The sequence below is a fragment of the Dendropsophus ebraccatus genome, chromosome 14 (genome assembly GCF_027789765.1).
Source record: "Dendropsophus ebraccatus isolate aDenEbr1 chromosome 14, aDenEbr1.pat, whole genome shotgun sequence".
NCBI classification, from domain to species: Eukaryota; Metazoa; Chordata; class Amphibia; order Anura; family Hylidae; genus Dendropsophus; species Dendropsophus ebraccatus.
Window position 1 is genome coordinate 58,190,066 of NC_091467.1, and position 23,623 is coordinate 58,213,688.

At 44.8% G+C, this 23,623-nt stretch overlaps 1 protein-coding gene across 1 annotated transcript in view; it reads right to left on the reverse strand.

Moving 5' to 3' along the window:
• Nucleotides 1–12,387: 12,387 nt before the first annotated feature.
• LOC138771885 (protein SSUH2 homolog) overlaps nt 12,388–23,623 on the reverse strand; it is a 28,559-nt gene continuing 17,323 nt past the window's right edge. Inside the window, exons 8-11 of the mRNA XM_069951887.1 lie at nt 18,645–18,737; nt 16,819–16,924; nt 14,293–14,397; nt 12,388–12,801 (exon numbers count right to left, since the gene is read on the reverse strand). Of these exons, the coding sequence (XP_069807988.1) occupies nt 12,667–12,801; nt 14,293–14,397; nt 16,819–16,924; nt 18,645–18,737 (439 nt within the window). The 3' untranslated portion in view covers nt 12,388–12,666. The remainder of the gene's footprint in view (nt 12,802–14,292; nt 14,398–16,818; nt 16,925–18,644; nt 18,738–23,623) is intronic.

Genomic DNA, 23,623 nt, shown 5'->3' on the forward strand with positions numbered 1-23,623 from the left:
AAAAGGACTGCAAAAAAACACAGTGTTAACCCGGCCTTAGGCATACATTTTGCAATAAATTGTGCAAGATCTGCACACTTTTCAACAAATTAGAGATAAAGTGAGAAAATCATTAATTAATAACATTATGACCTGGAGGGATATATTCTGGCCTAGGTTATTTTACACTCTCCAGTATAGAATATATCCCCTGGGGGAAGTTAGAAAACCAGTGACATGGTAACTTGGAGGGATATGGTCTGGCCTAGACTGTTTTACTCCCCAAACATAGAGTTTATCCCCCGGGGTATATTGTAACCTGGGCTAGACTATTCCCTGGTTTATACTATGGCCTAGGCTATTTTACACCCCTGGGCATGGAAATATATGCCCTGGGTTATACTGTGGCCTGGGCCAGAGGTAACAAAACCAATAAAGTAATAGCATTATGCCCTGGAGTCATATAGTTTAGCCTAGGCTGTTTTACACCCCCCCCCCCCCCCCCCCGTATATCCCGTATATTTTACTCCCGGGGTATAGTTTGGCCTAGGGTATTTTACACCCAGGGTATAGTTCGGTCTAGGCTTTTTTTACACCCTGGGGTATAGTTTGGCCTAGGCTATTTTACGCCCTGGGGTATAGTTTGGCCTAGGCTATTTTATACCCTGGGGTATACTCTGGCCTTGGCCACACTATACCCGGGTATAATCGGGGCAGGGGTTAATCTGGCCAGCTACACCGGACCCCCTAGTGTGATGGATGGGCCTGGTTTTAGGACACACCATCCAATAGGCTGTATCCATATTTTTCTTGTAGCCCTAGGGCAGCATCCAATTTCTCCAGAGGACAGGAATAACAATTTGCCTTGCTGTGCAGCAGTGTTTGACTGGGGTATCTGGGGCCCACCACGTCATGTCAGTCCACTTCTTTATTATAAACCAACCATCCCCTGTCCCCCCTGGATTTTTCATTGTTGCCCAGAATACCCCTGCTGCAGCCATAGCACACACACAGCCTGCTGCAGCCATAGCACACACACAGCCTGCTGCAGCCATAGCACACACACACACACAGCCTGCTGCAGCCATAGCGCGCACACACACACAGCCTGCTGCAGCCATAGCGCACGCACACACATACACACAGCCTGCTGCAGCCATAAAACACACACAGCCTGCTGCAGCCATAGCATACATACACAGCCTGCTGCAGCCATAGCACACACACAGCCTGCTGCAGCCATAGCTCACACACACACACACACACACTGTATTGTAATCGGACTGGCACCATGAAAACAACATACAAGTGAGTGCAAGTCCTGACAATCCAAAAAATACATATATCCAAGAGAAGAAAAGGAATGAAAAAATGGACTGCACCTCACGGATAACACAAATGAATAGCAATTTTTATTATACATAAATGCCGGGGACAAAAAAAAAAAAACTAATAAAAACAATTAAAATACAAACAAGCCACTGGCCCAGATCAGGCCATGTGGAACCCAACCCACTGAACAATATCTTTATGTAATGACCAGGATCACAGAAAATAAATTAAATAAATAAATATTCCCTATAAATCAGGTAAATATGTGCAATAATCAAAGCAAGTATATATGTAAACCGTGTGATGCAAAACACTGCCTGGAGAACAGACACGTAATACCAATGCAAAAATCAAAGTGCAAGTGCAAAAGAAGGTGCAAAGCAAATGCAAATAGAAGTATAATACAACCGACATGGCCATCACTCAGTAGATTAGGACAGACATCCCACGCGTTCCGTCAAGTGGACTTCCTCAGGGATGAGTACACATGCCCCCAATACTATTATATATAGGCAGTTCAATAGATCAACAAATAAACAGGTGTATGGCTTAAACAGTACTCACATTGTGCATATGAAGGACACAGATTGGCGGACCCTGCATAGACCCAGCGCCATCTTGTTCCGGTCACATGATAAGGTGGTCACCTGATCAACTTAAGTGGATACCATGATATTTGAGTAATGTAGAGTAAACGGAGTCTAAGTTCACATAAATGTGCACAGCGCAACAAGGATAAGTGCAATCGACACGAATGCAATCGAATAGGCACGGCGCAGCACTATAGAATAAATATGCGAAATAACAACAGCGCCCCAATGCAAGAAACGCATAATATGAATATGTTCACAGCCTAAATGGGCATATATGTAAACGCATGAGGGTCGTAAGTCACATAATGTATAAATGGACAAATGCGTATTGATTCTTGATTTTTGCATTGGTATTACGTGTCTGTTCTTCAGGCAGTGTTTTGCATCACATGGTTTACATATATACTTGCTTTGATTATTGCACATATTTACCTGATTTATAGGGAATATTTATTTATTTAATTTATTTTCTGTGATCATGGTCATTACATAAAGATATTGTTCAGTGGGTTGGGTTCCACATGGCCTGATTTGGGCCAGTGGCTTGTTTGTATTTTAATTGTTTTTAATAGTTTTTTTTTTTGTCCCCGGCATTTATGTATAATACAAATTGCTACTCATTTGTGTTATCCGTGAGGTGCAGTCCATTTTTTCAGCTCTTTTCTTCTCTTGGACACACACACATACACACAGCCTGCTGCGGCCATAGAACACATACACAGACACAGCCTGGTGCAGCCATAGCGCGCGCGCGCACACACACACACACACACACACACACACTCATACACACACACCCTGCTGCAGCCATGTCACACACACACAGCCTGCTGCAGCCATAGCACACACACACACGCACACACACACAGCCTGCTGCAGCCATAGTACACTGAAGGAAAACACACAATCTTCTCCCAGAGAGAAAACACCACATTAAGGACAGAGGTTACTGCTGCACTACTCATGTCTTCTCCTCCTCCTCTATATTACACAGGATATCTTCATATTGCACTGCTGCTCATATACAGTCATCCAGCATCCAGAAAGAGAACAGCACAGATCTCCCCCACACAATGGACTCTTCCAGCTCAGAAACAAACTGCCAAATAGGGACCGAGAACTTTTCCCTGACCACCACATGTACTAGGGCCAGTGTCCTATTAGAATGTTGCTCATAAAATATATTGATGAGCAAAACCTATAAAATTCATATTGAAACTCAATTATACAGTTTTAGGCTATGTTCACACTGCGTATATGTCCGGCCGCATATTTTAGCGGCCGGACATATACGCGGTAAACTCCGGCCGGAGATTTACGCTACTTGTGGCTGGCTACGTACGGACCGCGAACTTATGCCTGAAGTCTACTTACGCTTCCCGAGCGCCATACGTAGCGATCTGACAGCGGTCTTTTACTTGGAAATCTTCGCCTAGCCCCGGACACCCCACAGAACCTTTTGGATCGGCACAAAAAGCTGCAAAAATGAAGAAATCACCAGTACATACGGGACCGCATGTAACGCTACAGGCGTAAGTTACGGCATTTTTGTCCGCAAACAATGGTCTGGTCCATTTTTTACGCCGCCGCGTACGATCCGGGCGTAAGTTCGTACGTAGTGTGAACTGTGCAGCCGTACTTCGTATACTTTCCATTATACGCAAACTACGTAAGTCTCCGGCCGCTTATTCACGGAACGCGCTACGGCCAGAAACTTACGTAGTGTGAACATAGCCTAGAAAGATATCTTTAAAGCTGGAGTTGTAGTCAGTTCATTTTTTTCCGACTCCAACTCCGACTCCTGCCAAAACTAGCTCCGACTCCACGACTCCAACTCCACAGCCCTGTAGTCAGTCAGTGTTAGTGGAGGTTCAGAAGCTGGGGGCCCACTGGAGGATTTTCCGGTCCTCTTGTGGGCCAGTCCGAAACTGCTCTGCAGCAATTTAGGGCTGAGTGTTGTATCAAGCATGATCAAACCATGTTTATATACACAACTGTACTTGTGCAATGGTGGCACTAACCAATCTGTAATTTCTAGTTTTGATCTACTGCAATCTCCTCTTCTGATTCTGTTTCATATTTTGCATAGTAACATACATAATTAAGTTGAAAAAAGTAAAGAGTCCATCAAGTTCAACCTACAGAAACAGAAATTGTGTTGATCCAGAGGAAGGCAAAAACCCTTATAAGGCAGATGCCAATTGCCCCATCACAGGAAGGAACCACATGGAGACATCCTTACAGAGGACCTGGTTTAGTCTCTGGAACTAGATTTACAGAAATCATTCTTAAAATAGGTCAACTCACATAACCATAATCCACTGAGCACTGGGTAGACTAGGGTGACTAGACTAGGGATTGAGAGGACACACAAAGACCTAGTTCCTGCAGAAGTTAAGACAGGACCCCTGACAGGAACCAGACACAGTAACAAAGACTTTATTCTATATGCAAGCAACTACCACAGTTATGCAGTGCTAAGCTCCACTAAAGGGAAAGCAGTTACCTAGAACAACCCTAGTCCACACCAGGAACCTCTTACAAATGTGTAAGACAGTCTCCTGATACGAGAGGAGCTGACCCCAGTAGGAAAAAGCTACCATAATAGGTCTACGTATCCTACTGCGCAGTGCAGGACGACCAAATAATCTTGGAAGTCTGCTGCACCCAGACAACCAACGGCTGGGGCACTTAGGACGGCTTCTACGCAACTAGGGGGAAGAAGACGGTCAGACTATAGTCTATACGTGAGTATGAGTATCACTCATCACTTACTTCTTATCTACACTTCAGTTCCGCGGAGCACATACTCTATATTGGGCAGGGCTCCTCTGGCAACTTCTCTCCTCTTACTTCTCTACTACAAGCACTTACTACTACAAGTACCTACTTCTACTGAGCACTGGTACTATACTGTATCCAGTATCAAGATTTGCACTACATGTATTGAGTGTACAGTTCACCTGTAACATTGTTTAGCAAAGTGTTCTATTTTTATATAATAAACGCACGGGACTCTGTCTTATCTGTCTGTACCTGCACCCATACACACTACTGTTTACCTTGAGTTATTTTCTCCCTTTCTGTGGGTGGCGGTACTGATAGCCCGGGTGGGTCTACTACCACTCCAGGTTACCGTGACAAGTGCCCAAGGGACCTGCAACACTCTCGTAGGTTGCTGACAACAAACCGGCCAAACAGGTATGAACATCACACCTGTGTACTACCACAGTACTGGCATCAGGAATAACAACATCACAATAACTAGCCGAGTACCATAAGAAGCTAAAGATGTTACAGTATACTCAGCAGTTGGAAAAGTCATCATAGTTGTATTGCCTGAATGGAAAAGAAAATACAGAAATTCAAACCTTTTTTTGATTCAAGTGATATTGTAGATTGTATATAATCATTGTTAGTGTAATACATTGCTATATACTGGCGGTAGTGGAGTGTGTACCGAGAAGTATTGAACAAGACCATACTGGTCTTGTATGATATCACAATTCCCTTTGCGCATGCAGTTGGGAGACTCTGAGTGTTTTGAGCAATACGGTGTTGTAATAAGAACTAATAACTACTTGTCTATTGGTGACAATGACTGATAGTGACGTCAATACCCTTAGACATCAACGTGCTAGGGAGTATATAAGTGTAGTGTGTATATATACATTTTATGATATTGCATGCATATCTAATAATGAGATTCAGTATATTCTATCTAAACATCTTTTCCATGATGATTTGATATTTACAGGTACTACATATGGCGATTGCAGATATGGGGACTGTATATTTATACACTAAACTATAGACTAGAATGGAACGTCCCCGAATCATGTGATATGCATGGAATGAACTATGGAACGCACACACGTATCCTTAGTCCTGTAATGTGGTAATTTGTTTTGAGTGATATATTTGCCGAACATAAATTTATTAAGGATAAAGTTTATATATTGTGAGAGATGCAGATAATTGTATTGTGGGAATCTGCTTCCCTGAATCATATGATTATGTATATGGAACGCACTATGGAACGCAGTGTGTAGGTTTACTTCCTTATATATGGAACGCATGTGGAACGCACCACAGTGTCTCTCACCATTGGCTTAGATTTTGGGTCTCCGCATGCGCAGTGCACACCGGCGCCGGCGGCGCCATGTTTGATGGGATCTCTGACAATATAATAGCTGATATGCATAGTGGAACGCATAGACGCAGGATCAGGTGATTTACTGACTTCCGCTCATGCGCAGTACAGCAGAGGGACGCCGACGGCGCCATGTTGCTTCTCGTTACACGCTCCAGGTTACTTGGCCAGACAGGTATTTATGATTTGGAAAATTGTATTAATGATTTAATGTACTGTAATAAGTATAAAAGGGGCACCCTAACATACCAAACTCCACCCCTGATGAAGTCACTGTGGTGACGATACGCGTTGGGTCTCAGTCAGGACACCGGGTCTCATGGTCATAGGGTGATCAGACTTTTTTTCTGTGACTTGTGCTTACCTTTCTGGCGTTCTATTATATTCATGTATTTACATTATGTTCTAGTTTGCAGCACTTATAGCACTTTATATTACAACACTCGGTTGTTTTTAGGACTTTGTGATAATCATTGATACACTAGTAGAGGATATTTAGAGGTAAAGTTGTTATATTTGGGTATATTTATATTTTTGTATTCATTTTATTGTATTACTTTGAATGCCAGTCTGTGTATTTTACTTTACTGCACAATAAGATAGAGTCTTTCTATATTATCATACATGCATTGTTTTGACCATGAGGAAAGATATGTTTTCTGGTGATGCCTTGATGAAGTGAGAGGACTATCATATCCTCTCACTCTCTGGATTGTTCATATACCTATATGGTTTTTTAATTGTTTTTAATCATGTTTGTTATGGTGCTTCTTTTTGCTTTGTTTCTCTTTTGAATTATGTATAAATAAAGATTTGTTTATACATTCTATTTTGTAGGTGTGCGCTATTATGGTGTTTAGCTTGTTTATTTTTTGGTTTGGTTTGACTCATTTGGACACCGAGCTGCACCCCCATTAATACTAAATTGTGAGGCGAGCTCCCTCTTTTCTGTTGTATTTTCATACAGAAATTCAAAGGGCAAGCAAGTACGAATGGGCTACACCTTAAAGAAATTAAGCATATATAATATACAGACCTAAAAAAAAAATGAGCTGCTGCACCTCACACCCATGGTTTGCATTAGTGCCTCTCGGCTAGATTTAAAAACCAATACCAGAATGTTGGTATATAATTTGATCAAGCCATATTGCCTCATGTACTGCATGCAGGTCTTCTGGCCCACATAAATGGGGTAACACAGGGGGGCATTTATCGGGGGACAACACAGGGGGCATCTATAGGGGGGGACAACATAGTTGGCCATCTATAGGGGAACAGCATGGAGGGCATAGGGCGACAAGATGAGAAGGCAACTATAAGGGGGACAGAGGAGGACAAAAGACAGGGTATCTCTAAGAGGGAATACACAGGGGGGAGCCATCTATAACAAGAGATACACAGAGGGCGGGGCATTTATAAGAGGGAATACACAGAGGGGGACCACCTATAAGAGGGAATACACAGATGAGGGCCATCTGTAAGGGAGACTACACAGAGGGACCATATATAAGAAACTACACATAGGGGGCCAAATATAAGGGGCACTACACAGAGGGGGCATTTATAAGTGAACTACACGGGGGGGGGGGGGGGGGGGGCTATATTATAGGGCAGCGCTTCTCAAAGTGTGAGGGTCACAGGTTGGTGAGGCGCGGGACTGTAGCCAAACAGCAGGCTGTGAGCAGTGACTGATGCCCGCCCGGCTCTGTCAGAGTCCCCATCACTGTTCCTCCGTGCATATTCATGTAAGCACACTCTCAGGCTGGCGGCTGCACTTCCTGACGGCCTGAGTGTGCACACGGAATGGAGGCTTGTCAGCTGAGAGCTTCCCTGAGCAGAGGAGAGGGGGATTTGTTAAGGTAGCCTGAACCTCGGCCAGCAGTAAAGGTTAATCTTTCTGGTGGCCGAGGTTCAGGCTGTCTGTTCCACCTTAAATAAGCTCTCAACAAATTCCCCCCTCCCCTCAGCTCTGACAAGCCTCAAACTTCTCAGGTCCAGCGGTGAGAGCAAGGGATGTGTGCAGACACACACACCTCACACATCCCTGCCCTCTGCCCACATCCCTGCCCCCTGCCCACATCCCTGCCCTCTGCTCCCTGTGCCCACATCTCTGCCCTCTGCCCACATCCCTGCCCTCTGCTCCCTCTGCCCACATCCCTGCCCTCTGCTCCCTCTGCCCACATCCCTGCCCTCTGCCCACATCCCTGCCCTCTGCCTACATCCCTGCCCTCTGCTCCCTGTGCCCACATCCCTGCCCTCTGCCTACATCCCTGCCCTCTGCTCCCTGTGCCCACATCTCTGCCCTCTGCCCACATCTCTGCTCCCTGTGCCCACATCCCTGCCCTCTGCCCACATCCCTGCCCTCTGCTCCCTGTGCCCACATCCCTGCCCTCTGCTCCCTCTGCCCACATCCCTGCCCTCTGCTCACATCCCTGCCCTCTGCCCACATCCCTGCCCTCTGCTCACATCCCTGCCCTCTGCCCACATCCCTGCCCTCTGCCTACATCCCTGCCCTCTGCTCCCTGTGCCCACATCCCTGCCCTCTGCCTACATCCCTGCCCTCTGCTCCCTGTGCCCACATCTCTGCCCTCTGCCCACATCTCTGCTCCCTGTGCCCACATCCCTGCCCTGTGCCCACATCCCTGCCCTCTGCTCCCTGTGCCCACATCCCTGCCCTCTGCTCCCTCTGCCCACATCCCTGCCCTCTGCCCACATCCCTGCCCTCTGCTCACATCCCTGCCCTCTGCCCACATCCCTGCCCTCTTCCCACATCCCTGCCCTCTGCTCCCTGTGCCCACATCCCTGCCCTCTGCCCACATCCCTGCCCCCTGCCCACATCCCTGCCCTCTGCTCCCTCTGCCCACATCCCTGCCCTCTGCTCACATCCCTGCCCTCTGCCCACATCCCTGCCCTCTGCCTACATCCCTGCCCTCTGCTCCCTGTGCCCACATCTCTGCCCTGTGCCCACATCCCTGCCCTCTGCCCACATCCCTGCCCTCTGCCCACATCCCTGCCCTCTGCTCCCTCTGCCCACATCCCTGCCCTCTGCTTACATCCCTGCCCTCTGCCCACATCCCTGCCCTCTGCCCACATCCCTGCCCTCTGCTCCCTGTGCCCACATCTCTGCCCTCTGCCCACATCTCTGCCCTCTGCTCCCTGTGCCCACATCCCTGCCCTCTGCCCACATCCCTGCCCTGTGCCCACATCTCTGCACTCTGCTCCCTGTGCCCACATCTCTGCCCTCTGCTCCCTGTGCCCACATCTCTGCCCTCTGCACCCTGTGCCCACATCTCTGCCCTCTGTTCCCATATCTCTGCCCTCTGCTCCCTGTGCCCACATCTCTACCCTCTGCTCCCTGTGCCCACATCTCTGCCCTCTGGCCCCTTATCTCTGCCCTCTGCTCCCTGCCCCCACATCTCTGCCCTCTGCTCCCTGCCCCCACATCTCTGCCCTCTGCTCCCTACCTCCACATATCTGCCCTCTGCTCCCTGCCCACACATCTCTGCCCCCTGCCCCCACATCTCTGCCCTCTGCTCCCTGCCCTTAAATACCTGCCCCCTTATCTCTGCCCTCTGCTCCCTGCCCCCACATCTCTGCCCTCTGCTCCCTGCCCCCACATCTCTGCCCTCTTCTCCCTGCCCCCACATCTCTGCCCTCTGCTCCCTTCCCTTACATCGCTGCCCTTACATCCCTGCCCCCTTATCTCTGCCCTCTGCTCCCTGCCCCCACATCTCTGCTCCCTGCCCCCACATCTCTGCCCTCTGCTCCCTGCCCTTACATCCCTGCCCCCTTATCTCTGCCCTCTGCTCCCTGCCCTTACATCCCTGACCCTGATAATCTTTTAACTCTATTTCACTTCTGGCTTCGGCGTCCACCAATGGTGAGGCCCGAGCAACACTGTGGTTTGGTTGCTGAGGCCCGAACTGAAAAAGTTTGAGAAGCACTGCTATAGGGGATACACAGAGGGGGACAACAAATGGGCCATCTAAAGGGGGACTACACAGGGGTTGTGTATACAATAGGGGATGCACAGTGAGGGGCATGTACTATAGTGGACTACACAGAGGGGCGATCTATAAGGAGGGGCTACAGAGAGGGGGGCATATACTTTAGGGGATGCACAATGGAGGTCATCTGTGGTGTCCCACCACAGGTGTTACTTATTGTTACACCCTTCGCAAAAGTCTGTACTCAAGTAAACTGTGGCAATGAAGCAGCACCTAAGTTTTGCCACAAGATGACACTGTTGATTGTAAATGTACTTATGTTTTGTACAGCTGCAGGTAACCAAAGGGTTATTGTTTATTGTGATTTGTACACCAATGAGGAGCTTCTCTTCTTCTCTACCTATCTCTGAGCTATTTCTGAGCTATTTTCTTCTATGCTTATCTTCTCCACCACTCGCAGGGGATATTACACCACCTGTAGAAGGTTGTCACATGGAAAGAGGAAGCATACACACAGTTTAGTGAATAGTCTTAGTTTGGTTGTTGAGTAGAGAGGATGCAGAACAAGTTGGTCCCTGTCGTGGTCCAGCTGGGCCCTGAGCCCTTTGCCAGGTCCCCACTCCAGAACTAGTCAGTAGTCTTACTCTGGTTGCTGAGTAGATCAGACACAGATGAGAGACTTAGACACCTTCTTCTTGAAAGCAGCATTTCCACAAACTATGCAATGTTAAGCTACTCAAGGGAGAGGACAAGTCAGAGAAACCCCAATCCACTTCGAGAACAAGTCTAAAGGTGCAGGACAGTATCCTGATAACCAAAGGAACTGATCCGGATAGAGCAAAGTTGCTAGAAGCCTACATACTTTATATCGCAGCGTGGGTGTAACCAGAAAATCTTGGCCACTCTGCTCAACCTAGGTAACAAGATCTGGGGCTTGTCACCCTCGCGGGACAGGTCACCCTACACTGGTGGGCAAAAGGTGTTTTAGCGACAAAGGTCAAAACACAGGCACAAGTAAACGTCTATTTTTAAGTCTTCAGTATTCTACTACTTCTACTTCTTTTAAAGTTCCGGCAGAGCACATTACTACTTGGGTTGGGACTCTCACAACCTACTTCTCTCCTTTACTCTAAACCTGCAGTCTAAACTTCTCCCCACTGTTCTGGACTATCAGCACAAACTCCTCTAAACTGCTCTGTTACACTAAAGATCCTCAGCACAGCTCCTGTCTTATCAAGTCTACAGTCTGTTATCAGCTATTGTACTAAGTATTTCTATGGTAAAGAAGATTTATTTATGCTAACAGGACTCAGTGATTATCACCCAAGCACCTACACTGTAGATACCACATCCTTGAGTCATCTCCCCTTTCTGTGGGTGGCGGTACTGATAGTCCGGGTGGGTCACAACTCCACTCTGGACCACCGTGATAAGTATCCCACTCTAAAATCAAAGCAGGTGTGCCTCCATACCTGTGTACCCAACCTACCATCTGGCCGACCTATACTTCGATCAACCACCACAGTAGTGGCGTCACACAGTACACCACACATATACTATAGGGGGACTACACAGGGGAGGGCTTTCTAGGAGATGCACATGGGGCCATCTATGGGGCTACCCACTAAACTAGGGTGTAAAGGGGCCAATACAGATGTGTAGTTTGTAGAACGATGAGGAGCCATCTATAAAGGGGACAAAAGGACACACAAAGAAAGCTGGCTTCAGTAGTTTTACACCTCACAGGCAAACACAATATAAAACAGGAAGTGAAGATAATATGGATGGTAGGGAACAGCTCCACAGCAGCTAAAAAAAAAGACAATATGGCAGGGATAGTAACATAAGCCTTGGACACAACACCAGCAATTTTTTTTTTTTTGCTGATTGTTGAACAATCCCTTTAACTTGATGAGTCCTACAAGTGTAACTATATAAGTTGTGTCCTGGCCAGCATGTGAAGGATCTGACAGGGGGGAGAAGCTCCCCTCACCACCAGCACACAGCTAACATTATATATATATATATATATATATATATATATATATATATATATATATATATATATTTATATATATATTTTTTCTGACAGTAAACTCTTTCAATGCCATGCGGACCCTTCCATCCTACTCTTCTCCCTCCAAAAATAAGACCTTTTATATACTTCAGAAAAACCCCAATAAAAACTAGAGCTCATCTCCCAAAAATTACATTTTTTCATTAAAATGTAAAAAAACAAACACTAAAATCATAACTATATTAGTCGAGATGGGAATAATCCTTTAACTCGCGATACCTAAACACAGATTTAATCACTTTGAGAGAGGTTCCTCAGCCACACAACATGTGTGAGGATAGTTTAAAAGTTTATTTAAATGTCAGATTACAGTAAAAATTAAGAAAAAAAAGTGGTTTAACAGAGAATTAAATAAGAGACAAGACTTGGCCATAGAGATTGGGAATCAGATACATTGGCCCAGATTTACTGGTGCAAATGTGGGTGAAATTACTCTTTATGCATCTTCGGAGAGGGGAAAGGATGGGTGCAGCTAAATATCTTATGTATCAAAAAAGTCTTATAATACACCTTGAAATAATTGTACATCAGTGACTAGATAACAGGAAACCTCTGAGCATTTCTTGGGTGTATTTACTGTACTGGTCACATGATCACACATCTTTTAGGGTAGCTGTCACAATATGCTTTGTTCTCCACTCCATAGACATAATATGCACCATGTTCCCCTTTCCATTCATAATACACCTTGGAGAGAGGCACCAACTCGATCTTTTGATGCTGTAGGAGAGAGAGTGAGTGTTAGAAGGTGAGGGAGTGATTAAGAGATAGAACTTGAAAGAGTGAAAATTAGAGAGTGAGTTTGGGAGAGAGAGTTTGTGAAAGTAATAAAGCGAGAGACAGTGTGAGGCTATGTTCACACAACGGCTTTTTTTGACTGTTTCGCTGTCATTTTGCTTTTGGACGGCCGTCATTTTGGCACCAAACGCATTCGTTTTATGCAAATGACTGACGTCCAAAGAAATGTCTGTGAAACAGCCAAATGACTGTAAAACAGCCCATAAAGACGTTGTTTGAACATAGCCTGAGGGAGAGAGAATGTTAAGGCCTCATTACACCAAGCAATTATCGCCCGCATTTGGTCAATTATCGTCTGTTATGGCCGATAATCGCTTGGTGTAATAGCTTCTGTTAAAAGGAAACAATCATGCACAATGTTGGGTGATCCTTGTCTTTCAACATGTTGAAAAAAAAATGGGCTCCTGCTATGGGCAGCTCCTTTCGCACCTCTTCGTGACCCCCCTGCGACCCCTTGCTCTGACCTGCTGGCTGTCAGCGTCTTTAATAGTGCTGTCAACAAACAGGTAACAAGGAGCAAGCAGGCGCTGATCTGATAGGTCGGCGCTTGCGTGCTCCTCCAGATTGGTCTATTTAATAGGGGCTTTAATGTGGAAGACCGAGAAGAAAGAGAATGACATAGACAGTGAGGGTGGTATTACACGGGCCGATAATACCTGTAAACGAGCAGCGATCTGCTAGGTCATTGCTCGTTTACTGGACCTATTACACGATCCGATAATCGTTCAACAAGGGCTGCAAGGACATCGCTACCGATGTCCTTGCAGCTCTTGTTTAACTATATACATTACCTATCCACGCTCCAGGGCTGCTGCTGCGGTCCGCTTCTCCACAGGTCTAGCTTCAGAGCGGCCTGTCAGCTGACAGGCTGCTCAGCCAGTCACAGGCCGGGACCGCCGACCGTCAGCTGACAGGCCAACTAGAAACTAGAAACTAGAGCGAGGGGGACCCGGGGAGAAGACCGCAGGAGCAGCCCTGGAACGTGGATAGGTAATGTATATCGTCAGTCGCTGGCCGCGCACCGCTATTACACGTAGCGGTGCGCGGTCAGCGCCCAACGAAAATAGGTCAGAACCTATATCAACGATCAGCTGATGATCGTTGTCATCGGCTGATCGTTGTATTTATTACATGGAGCGATAATCGGCCGAATATCGTTTAGTGTAATAGTACCCTAAGAGAGTGATAGATGGACATTGAGAGAATGAGAAGGCTCAGTTACTGACAACAATGACTGGAATAAATTCTGATATGCCCCAAGATGATCATTTATACCAAATATGTCAAGTACCACTAACTCCAATTAGCAAAGTCATCAGCCAGGTCCTTGGCCGTATTGAGCTGCAATATTAAAATCTTCTTTTTTTCTAATGGAAAAGAACTGTTCTTATTTGCAGTAATTTGCCTATTTACCTGTCTCAGGATTTTATAATGTTTAGAAAGCTTTGCATGCTCCTTAAGGATGTTCCGAAAAGATTCATTAATGGATGGATCAGAGAATGCGGTAACTGGCCGGACCTGCAAGCAAAACATGTTTTCAACAAGATTTGCCAAGATATGGCAGTGCTGATATTGCTATGTTTGTAGATATATAAATAATAGAACTAAGCAATTTTATATTGAGCATTTAGCACAACGATTTAGACTTCAGGACTATACTATGTTTGCTATGATCTTGTTGTAGAGCAATGGCATAAATGTCATAGAGGCAGCCCATGTAAAGAACCATAAAATGACAGGCAGTCATAAAAAACTGACATAATGGGGATGATTTACTAATGTTGTTCCATCAAAAAAGTGTTTGTCTTGTGTCTATTTTCCCTGCCATTGTACTGTCCTTATATACTAATGGTGTATGACACAAAAATGGCAGAAACCTGACAAACCCATCATATTGTGCTTAAAAAATGAAAAGTGGGTATCCTGGGCATGTCCTTTAAATACCATAACTGACATAATTATTATGCAAACCATCATTTCTTGACAGGTTTTCCATTCTAAACATGAGCCACATGAGCCACTTCTAGTGTGGGAGGAATATTAGGTTTTAATTTATTATTATAATTATTTGTTATACGCCGGAAAATTTTACCCCTGCCTGAGCACAGCAGGGTTTACCAGCCGAAGCCCTGCTGCGGTCAGGCAGGGGTTAAGTGAAGCGGGAGGTAGGAACCACCCACCCCATTGCCCGACTCTGCAGGGTCTACATAGAAAAAAATAATTTAAAAAATCAACTCACCTGTCACCCGTTTCCGGCAGCTCCTCCCGGCAGCCGCGTGTCTCCTGCCGTGTTCCCGGCACAGGCAGTGTGATGCAGAGACACTGCCTGTGCTAGAAGTCCCTGAAACCTCTGCTCTCCCAGCAGCCGAGCGACTCAGAGCTTCTCCGATGAGACGTTCGGCTGCCCAGGAGAGCTCCGCAGACTTCTGGAGCAGGCTCTGCATCACACTGCCTGCGCCGAAAACATGAAGGGAAACGCGTAGCTGGCGGGAATGGGTGACAGGTGAGTTGAATCGTTTGTTTTTTATAGGGGTCGCCACATACGGTGGGGATGCGTCCATTTTTGAGCCCCCACCATATGCGGTGACCATTTTCCGGTGTATAAGACGACCCCTGACTTCTAGGCAGATTTTTCGGGGATAAAAAGTTTTTCTATAATGTCGAAAATACGGTAAATCAACCCCAATGTCTAAATAGTACCTTCTTATGGTAAATGCTAAAATACAGTCCCATACAGCCATTTATTGCGTAATTGTTAGCCAATTCTAAAAAAAAAAAAAAAAGCCCATATTCAGTGTCCAAAAATATATAATTTCTTATTCAAATTGTTATCCCAAAATTAAAAGTTATATCCTATCCACAGACTCAGTACCCACTCCATTTATTCTCTGTGGGGCTTCAGAGTATTGCTGGACTTGGTAATGTTCTCATGATCAGTCCCAGCAGTTGACTCCACCAATTTGCTAGGTATCTCCTATGTTCTGGATGGGGTTAACTTTTAATTGTACTCCTTTGCTATGTGTATTTAACACAATATACATTTTATATCCTACTTAATGCTAGAAATATGCTCCTAGTGGAAACAGCAGATTCCCCACTAAGACGCACAGTCCTCCACTGGGTTGGCCAGCGTCTCTCCAATATCAAAAAATTTATTTTATTTTTTTTGCCATATGCATACAAAAAAGAACACCGTTTCGGCTCTTTAAAACATACTGAGCCATTCTCAAGTATACTCAGAATATTAATCCCTATCGAGGGTACCTCACAAAGGTCCTGTCTCTGTTAACAAGCCTATTACAGGCCAGAGCAGCTCCCTGAGGTCTAGATATATAAATATATATATTTCCCATGGAAGGCACCCGACAATGTAGGGAGGGTGCCTACTGACAGCATGTGGCACCCCCCTACCCTTTCCCATTATAAGCTACTACCATAATTTTCCACCAGAATTGCTGATTCTGGAAGTAACTCTCATTCACTGTCAGACTGCTGCTGGGCACCAGGTGCAGTAGAGGAGGGCTTGGGTTTGAGAGCCCAATCAGGGCCTCCCCACATCTGTAGACACTCCCGTTTAGTTACTCAAATAGCTCACGTCATCCTCCTCCCTACTTATTCGCCTCAGACCCAGAGAGGCAACAGGTTTTGCCACTCTCTTTTTTTGTTTTGGTTGCATTTTACCAGATGAGGGATCGTAAGGCAAGTGTGCGGTAACAATCTGACAGAGAGCACAGCGCTACACCCCTCTCCTGAGTTTGGCACTATGTACCCATTTATGTGTTTTACATTTTAGAAATTAAAGCTTGTGGCCGGCCATCACTCAGCAAAAGAAAGTTCTTGTCTTTGTGTTTATTTTCTGGCGGTGGGCAGGGTTTTTAGTTGGGGTTTGAATGGTTGAGTCTATATGCTGTCAGCATCAGGAGGAAAAATTTGTCTCACCAATGTATCCTCGTCTGAGAAGATGGTTTTTCCAGACACTTTGTCAACTTTTTCAGAAGGGAATTCTGAGTTTCTATTGGACACAAACTTGTCAAAGTGATTTTTCCTGCAGGAACACACATCAATAATTATTATTATTATTATTATTACTATTATTATTATTTATTTTTAAAGTGCCCTTGATTCCAGAGCGCTGTACAAGCGATAGGGGTTGACAAACAGAAACAGTACAAATTCAAAACCTGTTAGATGAATAAAGCAGATGGCAGACTGATACATAGGGATAGAGGACCCTGCCTGCGAGGATTTACAATCAACCAATGGTTGGTTTGTGCAAGAAAACCCTTTTCTGGGTATCTTCACCTTCAAACGGCAGATTAAAAGCCTATAAACTGTTGTATCATCATTGTTCACCCCTATAAACCCCCACCCCCACTTTCTATTTCTCCAGTGCATGTAAAAGTGAAAAACTGAAATCACTACTTGGGGGGCATAGGACATGGAATGGGGGCTTATCACTACTTGGGGGGACAGGAGAGGGGATTATAACTACTTGGAGGGCACAGGAAGGGGATTATTGCTATTTCTGGCCACAGAAGGGGGATTATCACTACATGGGGTCACAGGAGAAGGGATTATCACTACTAGGGCATCAAAAGAGGGCGTATTGCTATTTCTGGTGAATTATTACTGCTTGGGGCACAGGGGGGATCATTATTATTACTTGTGGGGCACAGGAGGGGGATTATTACTACTTGGGGGCAAAAAGGGGACATTACAATAGTTTGAAGGGGCAGAAGGTATCTTATTAAGTGTCAGGGAAAAAGGGAGGTATTTAATGTGGATGAACAGAAGGGACTAATTACTGTGTAGTTTTTTAATAGGAGAAACTATTCATGTTTGAGGCACTATGTATGGGGTATTTGTGTAGAGGTGGGGAGGGTGCTGGAAACATGCAGAGCCTAAAATGTTTGTCCAATAGATGCTGCAGGGGGGACAATTCATGGCTAGAAAAGTCTTCATGATGGTCCGGACCGAATGCAGAAGAATGGGGAAAGTTAGCAACTCTGATGGAAGAAGACGTCACCTGTGCATCACTGGATGTAACTACAATGTAATCACTATACTGTCACTATGTGGGGGTAATGTTGGACAGTGGGTTTTATTCAGTGGCAGTAATATTTTTCCTATGTGTTGCGTTAATATTGGTGATACTATTTAGTCACTATGGGATGGTAATATGCGGTCATTGTGTGGTGGTATTATTTAGTGTTTATATGATGCTGATCTCAGTACAGTGACTTTGTTCATATGATGGTAAAATGTATGGTGGTAATATTGGTATATTTGTTTGTTGTATAGTGGTATTATTTTGTAACTATATGACTATTATATAGAGGAAGACGGACAGCTGTGCTGATACTTTTTTATATACATATAGGCTATGTTCACACAACGTCAAAAATATTGAAAAGGCGGGCGATTTTCATATTCAATGGCAATGCATTGAAGTCAATGGGAAGACAGACGTCCAATGCACACAATGCATTGAATAACGGACATTTTTGCCGCGGGCATCAAAATAATGGACATGATCATTATTTTCGGACGTCTTTTGCAAACAGCGGACGTTTTTTATTAGTTGTTCATACACAGTTTTTCTTTTGTCACCGTTCTTTCTCTGTTTTTACTATTAAATTCAATGGACCTTTCCATTAAGACACACCCAAAGTCCAAAGTACAAAATGTTGTGTGAACATAGCCATACCCTGGAATTGTATTGGTGATACATTCCAACAGAGCTGGCAATGTCCTTATGTTCTTACCATTTTATTTTCATCTGTAAAAAGGTAATCATTCTCCCTTGGCCAATGCAAGGAATACACCTTACTCTTCCTCTGCCAAAACACAGCCCGCACCTGTAGAAAGACGAAACTGAGATTTTATTTTATTTAATGATGGACTGTAAATATTGCAGGTCAGGAGTGCTGACAGATCCCTTGTATGTGGCCACAATATGGACACTTTTTTAAATTGGTTTTGCAGATTGGTGCTTTTATAGCAGTAGCGTACCATTGTCCCTAAAAAAAACAAGTGGACCTCTCTCTTTGGCTTTTCCTATGTTTCAGTTTTATTTTCACTCTTGTGTTAAAAAGCTGTGAAACCTCTTTTAGAATACCACCCAAAATTACAATTTAAAGTGGTCTTCTAGGGGGCTAGGCTTCAAGAAAATGTTCACAATGCATAATGTTTGGTGGACTAAAAATCAGTCCCATAAAATTTGCATAAGTGGATGGACTGCTCGAAGAGATGGCCTTTTAGTGAGGGATCACTGTATTTGAAGCAGTTGTAAGAAGTAAATCAAAATAGCAAAATTATGCAATGGAAATAGGCCCTAGTATTTTTTTATTGGGATGGTGGAAACCCTAAAGGGTAGATTTGCTCAGCAGTCTTACAGTAAGAATGTTATTTGTTGCTCATAGCAACCAATTACAGCTCAGCTTTTAAATATTTAAAAGTCCTTGTAAAATGAAAGTTGAGCTCTGATTGGTTGTTATGGTCAACAAAAGACCGTTAAAGCACAACTCCGGGCAGGGCGATTTTTTTGTAAGTCCCAGGCTGAATTAAATACCATGCTCTTACCTCCCCAGCTCCAGCACTGATACCGCGTACCAACGCTGTGTTGGGACCTGGGTCATGACATGTCAGGGCCGCTCAGCTAGTCAGTGGCCAAGGCGGGACCCCGTTACGGACCCCTACTGTCTGAGCGTGTCTCACACGTCATGACTTGGGTCCCAACTCAAGAAGCAACAGGATCCGGTGGAATAGCGGCCGCAGACAATGGACATATGAGTTTCTTGCGGCACTGCTAGTGATCCCGGATGGAGTGTATACTGTGTGTATACACTCTGGTCGGGATTCTATGCATTCACATACAACATGTGTGCTGTATAAATCACGGATGATTTCTACAACACATACGTTGTGTGAACATAGCCTAAGGCCCCTATTCCACGGGCCCGATCAATAATGTAAACGAGCGTCGATCTGCTGGATCGGCGCTCTTTACTGGGCCTATTCCAAGGCCCAATGATCATTTAGCGAGGGCTGCAGGGACATTGTTACAAATGTCCTTGCAGCCCTTGCAGCCCTTGCAGCATACATTACCTAGCAGGGCTTCTCCTCTGCTCCGTCTGCCTCCCCGGGTCCCGCGGCGCAGCAGCAGCTTCGGTGGGGCCTGACTGAGCTGTCAGAATGCTCAGCCAATGACTGGCCGCGGATGTCCTGGACAGTGATTGGCTGAGTGGTCTGGCAGCTTGGGACCCGGGGAGGAAGACGGAGCAGAGTAGAAACCCTGCTAGGTAATGTATGGTGCGCGGTGGGTGACCGATGATTTTAGGTTTGGGCCTAAATAAACGATCAGCCGATGACACGATCATTGGCTGATCGTTTTCTCTATTCCACTGAGCGATAATCGGCCAAATCGGGCCCTACGTAAGGTCCATAGTAATCACGTCCGTTGTTACAATGGCAATGATTATTATGAAACTTACATACTGGGAACATGGCCTAAGAGTGCATGTTGACACTTGCCAACACCATTATTCCAGCTGATTGTTGAGTTACTGCAGCATTAAAAATAAAGTACAAGAACTGGAATCCTTGACCTTGCTGATCAACTATTGATGGCCTAACATAAGATTAATAATTTTTGGTCAGAAAAACCCTTTGAATAACTCTCACAAATCACATACAAATTTGCAATTACATTTCTGTAGGTTTAGGGCATAATTACACAAAGCCATAATCTGTCTAATCAGGCGATTTGGCCGATCATCGCTCCATGTAATAAAGACAACGATCAGCCTATCACAACAATCATCGGCTGAGTGTGCCTTCAGGTCCTGACCTAAAATCATTGTCTGCCGGGCACGCATTACTAAGTGTAATAATGATAAATCTGTAAAAATAAAAATAAACTTACATACCTCTCCGTGCTCCCTGATGTCCAGCTAGCTTTGGCTGGCTCCCGGCAGTGTCAGAAGTGACAGGCCAATCACTGGGACAGTGCCTGTGACTTCAGATACTGCAGGGAGTGGGCCAAAGCTAGCAGGACATCAGGGAGCACAGAGAGGTATGTAAGTTTATTATTTTACAAGGGCTGCATGGACATCGCTTACAATGTCCTTTTGCTGCAAGATTATGGGGCTGTGTATGGCCTTAGTAAGCGAGCGCCACTCTAGCAGATCAGCACTCGCCTACATAGTGATCCAGGCCGTGTAATACAGCCCTTATTATTGCTGAAGCCCTTTAACCCCTTAAGGACAGAGCCTGAAATGGCCTTAATGACAGAGACAAATTTTATGAATATGACCTGTGTCACTTTAGTCATTAATAACTTCGGGATGCTTTTACCTATCCGGCTGATTCTGAGATTGTTTTCTTGTGACATATTGTACTTTACATTTCTGGTAAATTGGAGTCGATACTCATAACAAATCTTTATGAAAAAATCCCAAATAATGTGAAAAAATGTGAAAAAATGCATTTTTCCAACTTTGAAACTTTTTTGCGTATACAGAAAGTGGTTATACCACATAAATTATATATTAAATAGCATTAGCAACATGTCTACTTTATGTTGGCGGCATTTATTAAACTATCTTTCATTTTTTTTAGACAATAGGGACCTTAAAACATTAGCAGCAAATTTCCAAATTTTCAGTCAAATTTCAAAATCAGATATTTTTAGGGACCTGTTCAGGTTTAAAGTGTATTTGAGGGGCCTGTATGTTAGAAAGCCCCACAAAGCACCCCATTTCAGAAACTGCACCCCCCAAACTCTGCAAAAGCATATCCAGAAAGTGTTTTAACCCTTTAGGGAAGTCACAGAAATAAAAGCTAAGTGTGTAAGGAATTTGAAAATTTTAATTTTCTGTGCAGAGATTTTATTGTAATCCAATATTTTTCATAATTATAAACCTATTACCAGAGAAATGCACCCCAATAATTATTGTCCCGTTTCTGCAGTTTATAGAAATACCCCATATGTGGCCCTATTGCGCTATTTGACGCAACCACAAGCCTCAGATATAAGGGAGCGCCTAGTGATTTTCAACGCCTCCGTTATATTTGGTCATTTTTGACTGTACCACTTCAGGTTGGCAGAGGCTCTGGGGTGCCAAAACCTAAAAAACACCCCTAAAGGGACACCATTTAGAAAACTACACCCCTCAAGGAATGTAACAAGGGGTGCGGTGAGCATCTGGACCCCATAGGTGCTTCACAGATTTTCCGAACAATATGGCGTGAAATTTTTTTTTTTTTTTTTTACACTAAAACGTTGTTCTAGCCTTCAATTTTTCATTTTCTTAAAGGGATAAGAGGCAAAAAAAGACACAAAATGTGTAGCGCAGTTTCTCCCGAGTACGGAAATACCCCACATGTGGCGATAAAGTGCCAAGGGGGCGCAGGACGAGCCTCCAAAGGGAAGGAGCGCCAATTGGCTTTTGGAAGCTGAATTTCACTGAAAAGGATTTCAAGCGCCATGTCGCATTTACAGAGCCCTTGTGCTGCCAAGACACTGGAAACCCCCCACAAGTGACCCCATTCTGGAAACTACACCCCTCAAGGAATCTAACAAGGGGGGCAGTGATCATATGGACCCGACTGGTGACGGGCACAAATGTGGAACAATGTGACGTAAAAGTAAAAAATTTCATTTTTTCACTTTCATGGCACAAATGTGCCCGTCATCAAGGGGTCCATATCCTCACTGCACCCCTTGTTAGATTCCTTGAGGGGTGAATTTTCCAGAATGGGGTCACTTGTGGGGGGTTTCCAGTGTTTTGGCAGCACGAGGGCTCTGTAAATGCGACATGGCTTTCATCATCCATTCTAGCCAAATCCAACCTCCAAAATCCAAATGGCGCTCCTTCCCTTGGGAGGCTTGCCCTGCGCCCACATGGCGCTTTATGTCCACATGTGGGGTATTTACGGACTCGGGGGAAATTGCTCTACACATTTTGTTTTTTTTTCCTCTTTTAACCCCTTGTGAAAATGATAAATTCAAGGCTAAACCAACATTATAGTGTAAAAAATGTAATATTTCATTTTCACGTCACATTGTTCCACATTTGTGCCCGTCACCAGTGGGGTCCATATGCTCACTATGCTCACCCCTTGTTACATTCCCTGAGGGGTGCAGTTTCCATAATGGGGTCACTTGTGGGGGGTTTCAACTGTCTTGGCAACACAGGGGCCTTTTGAATGCAACATGGCCCCTCGAAATCCATTCCATCCAAATCCAGCCTTCAAAAACCAAATGGCGCTCCGTCCCTTCGGAGGCTTACCCTGCACCCGCATGGCGCTTTATGTACACATGTGGGGTATTTCCGTACTCAGGGGAAATTGCGCTACACATTAAATTTTTATTTTTTTTCTCTTTTAACCCCTTGTGAAAATGAAAAAATCATGACAAGATTAATGATTTAGAGTAAAAATTTTACAAAAATTACACTAAATGTTGGTCTAGCCTTGATTTTTTTTCATTTCCACAAGGGGTTAAAAAAGAAAATGAACACAAAACGTGTAGGGTAATTTCCCCTGAGTACGAAAATACCCCACATGTGGGCATAATGTGCCATATGGGCACAGGGCAAGCCACCAAAGGGACAGAGCGCCATTTAGAGGCTGAAATGGAGGATAGAGGCCATGTCGCAATTACAAAGCTTCTGTGCTGCCAGGACAGTAGAAACCCCCGACAAGTGACCCCATTCTGGGAACTACACCCCATAAGGAATCT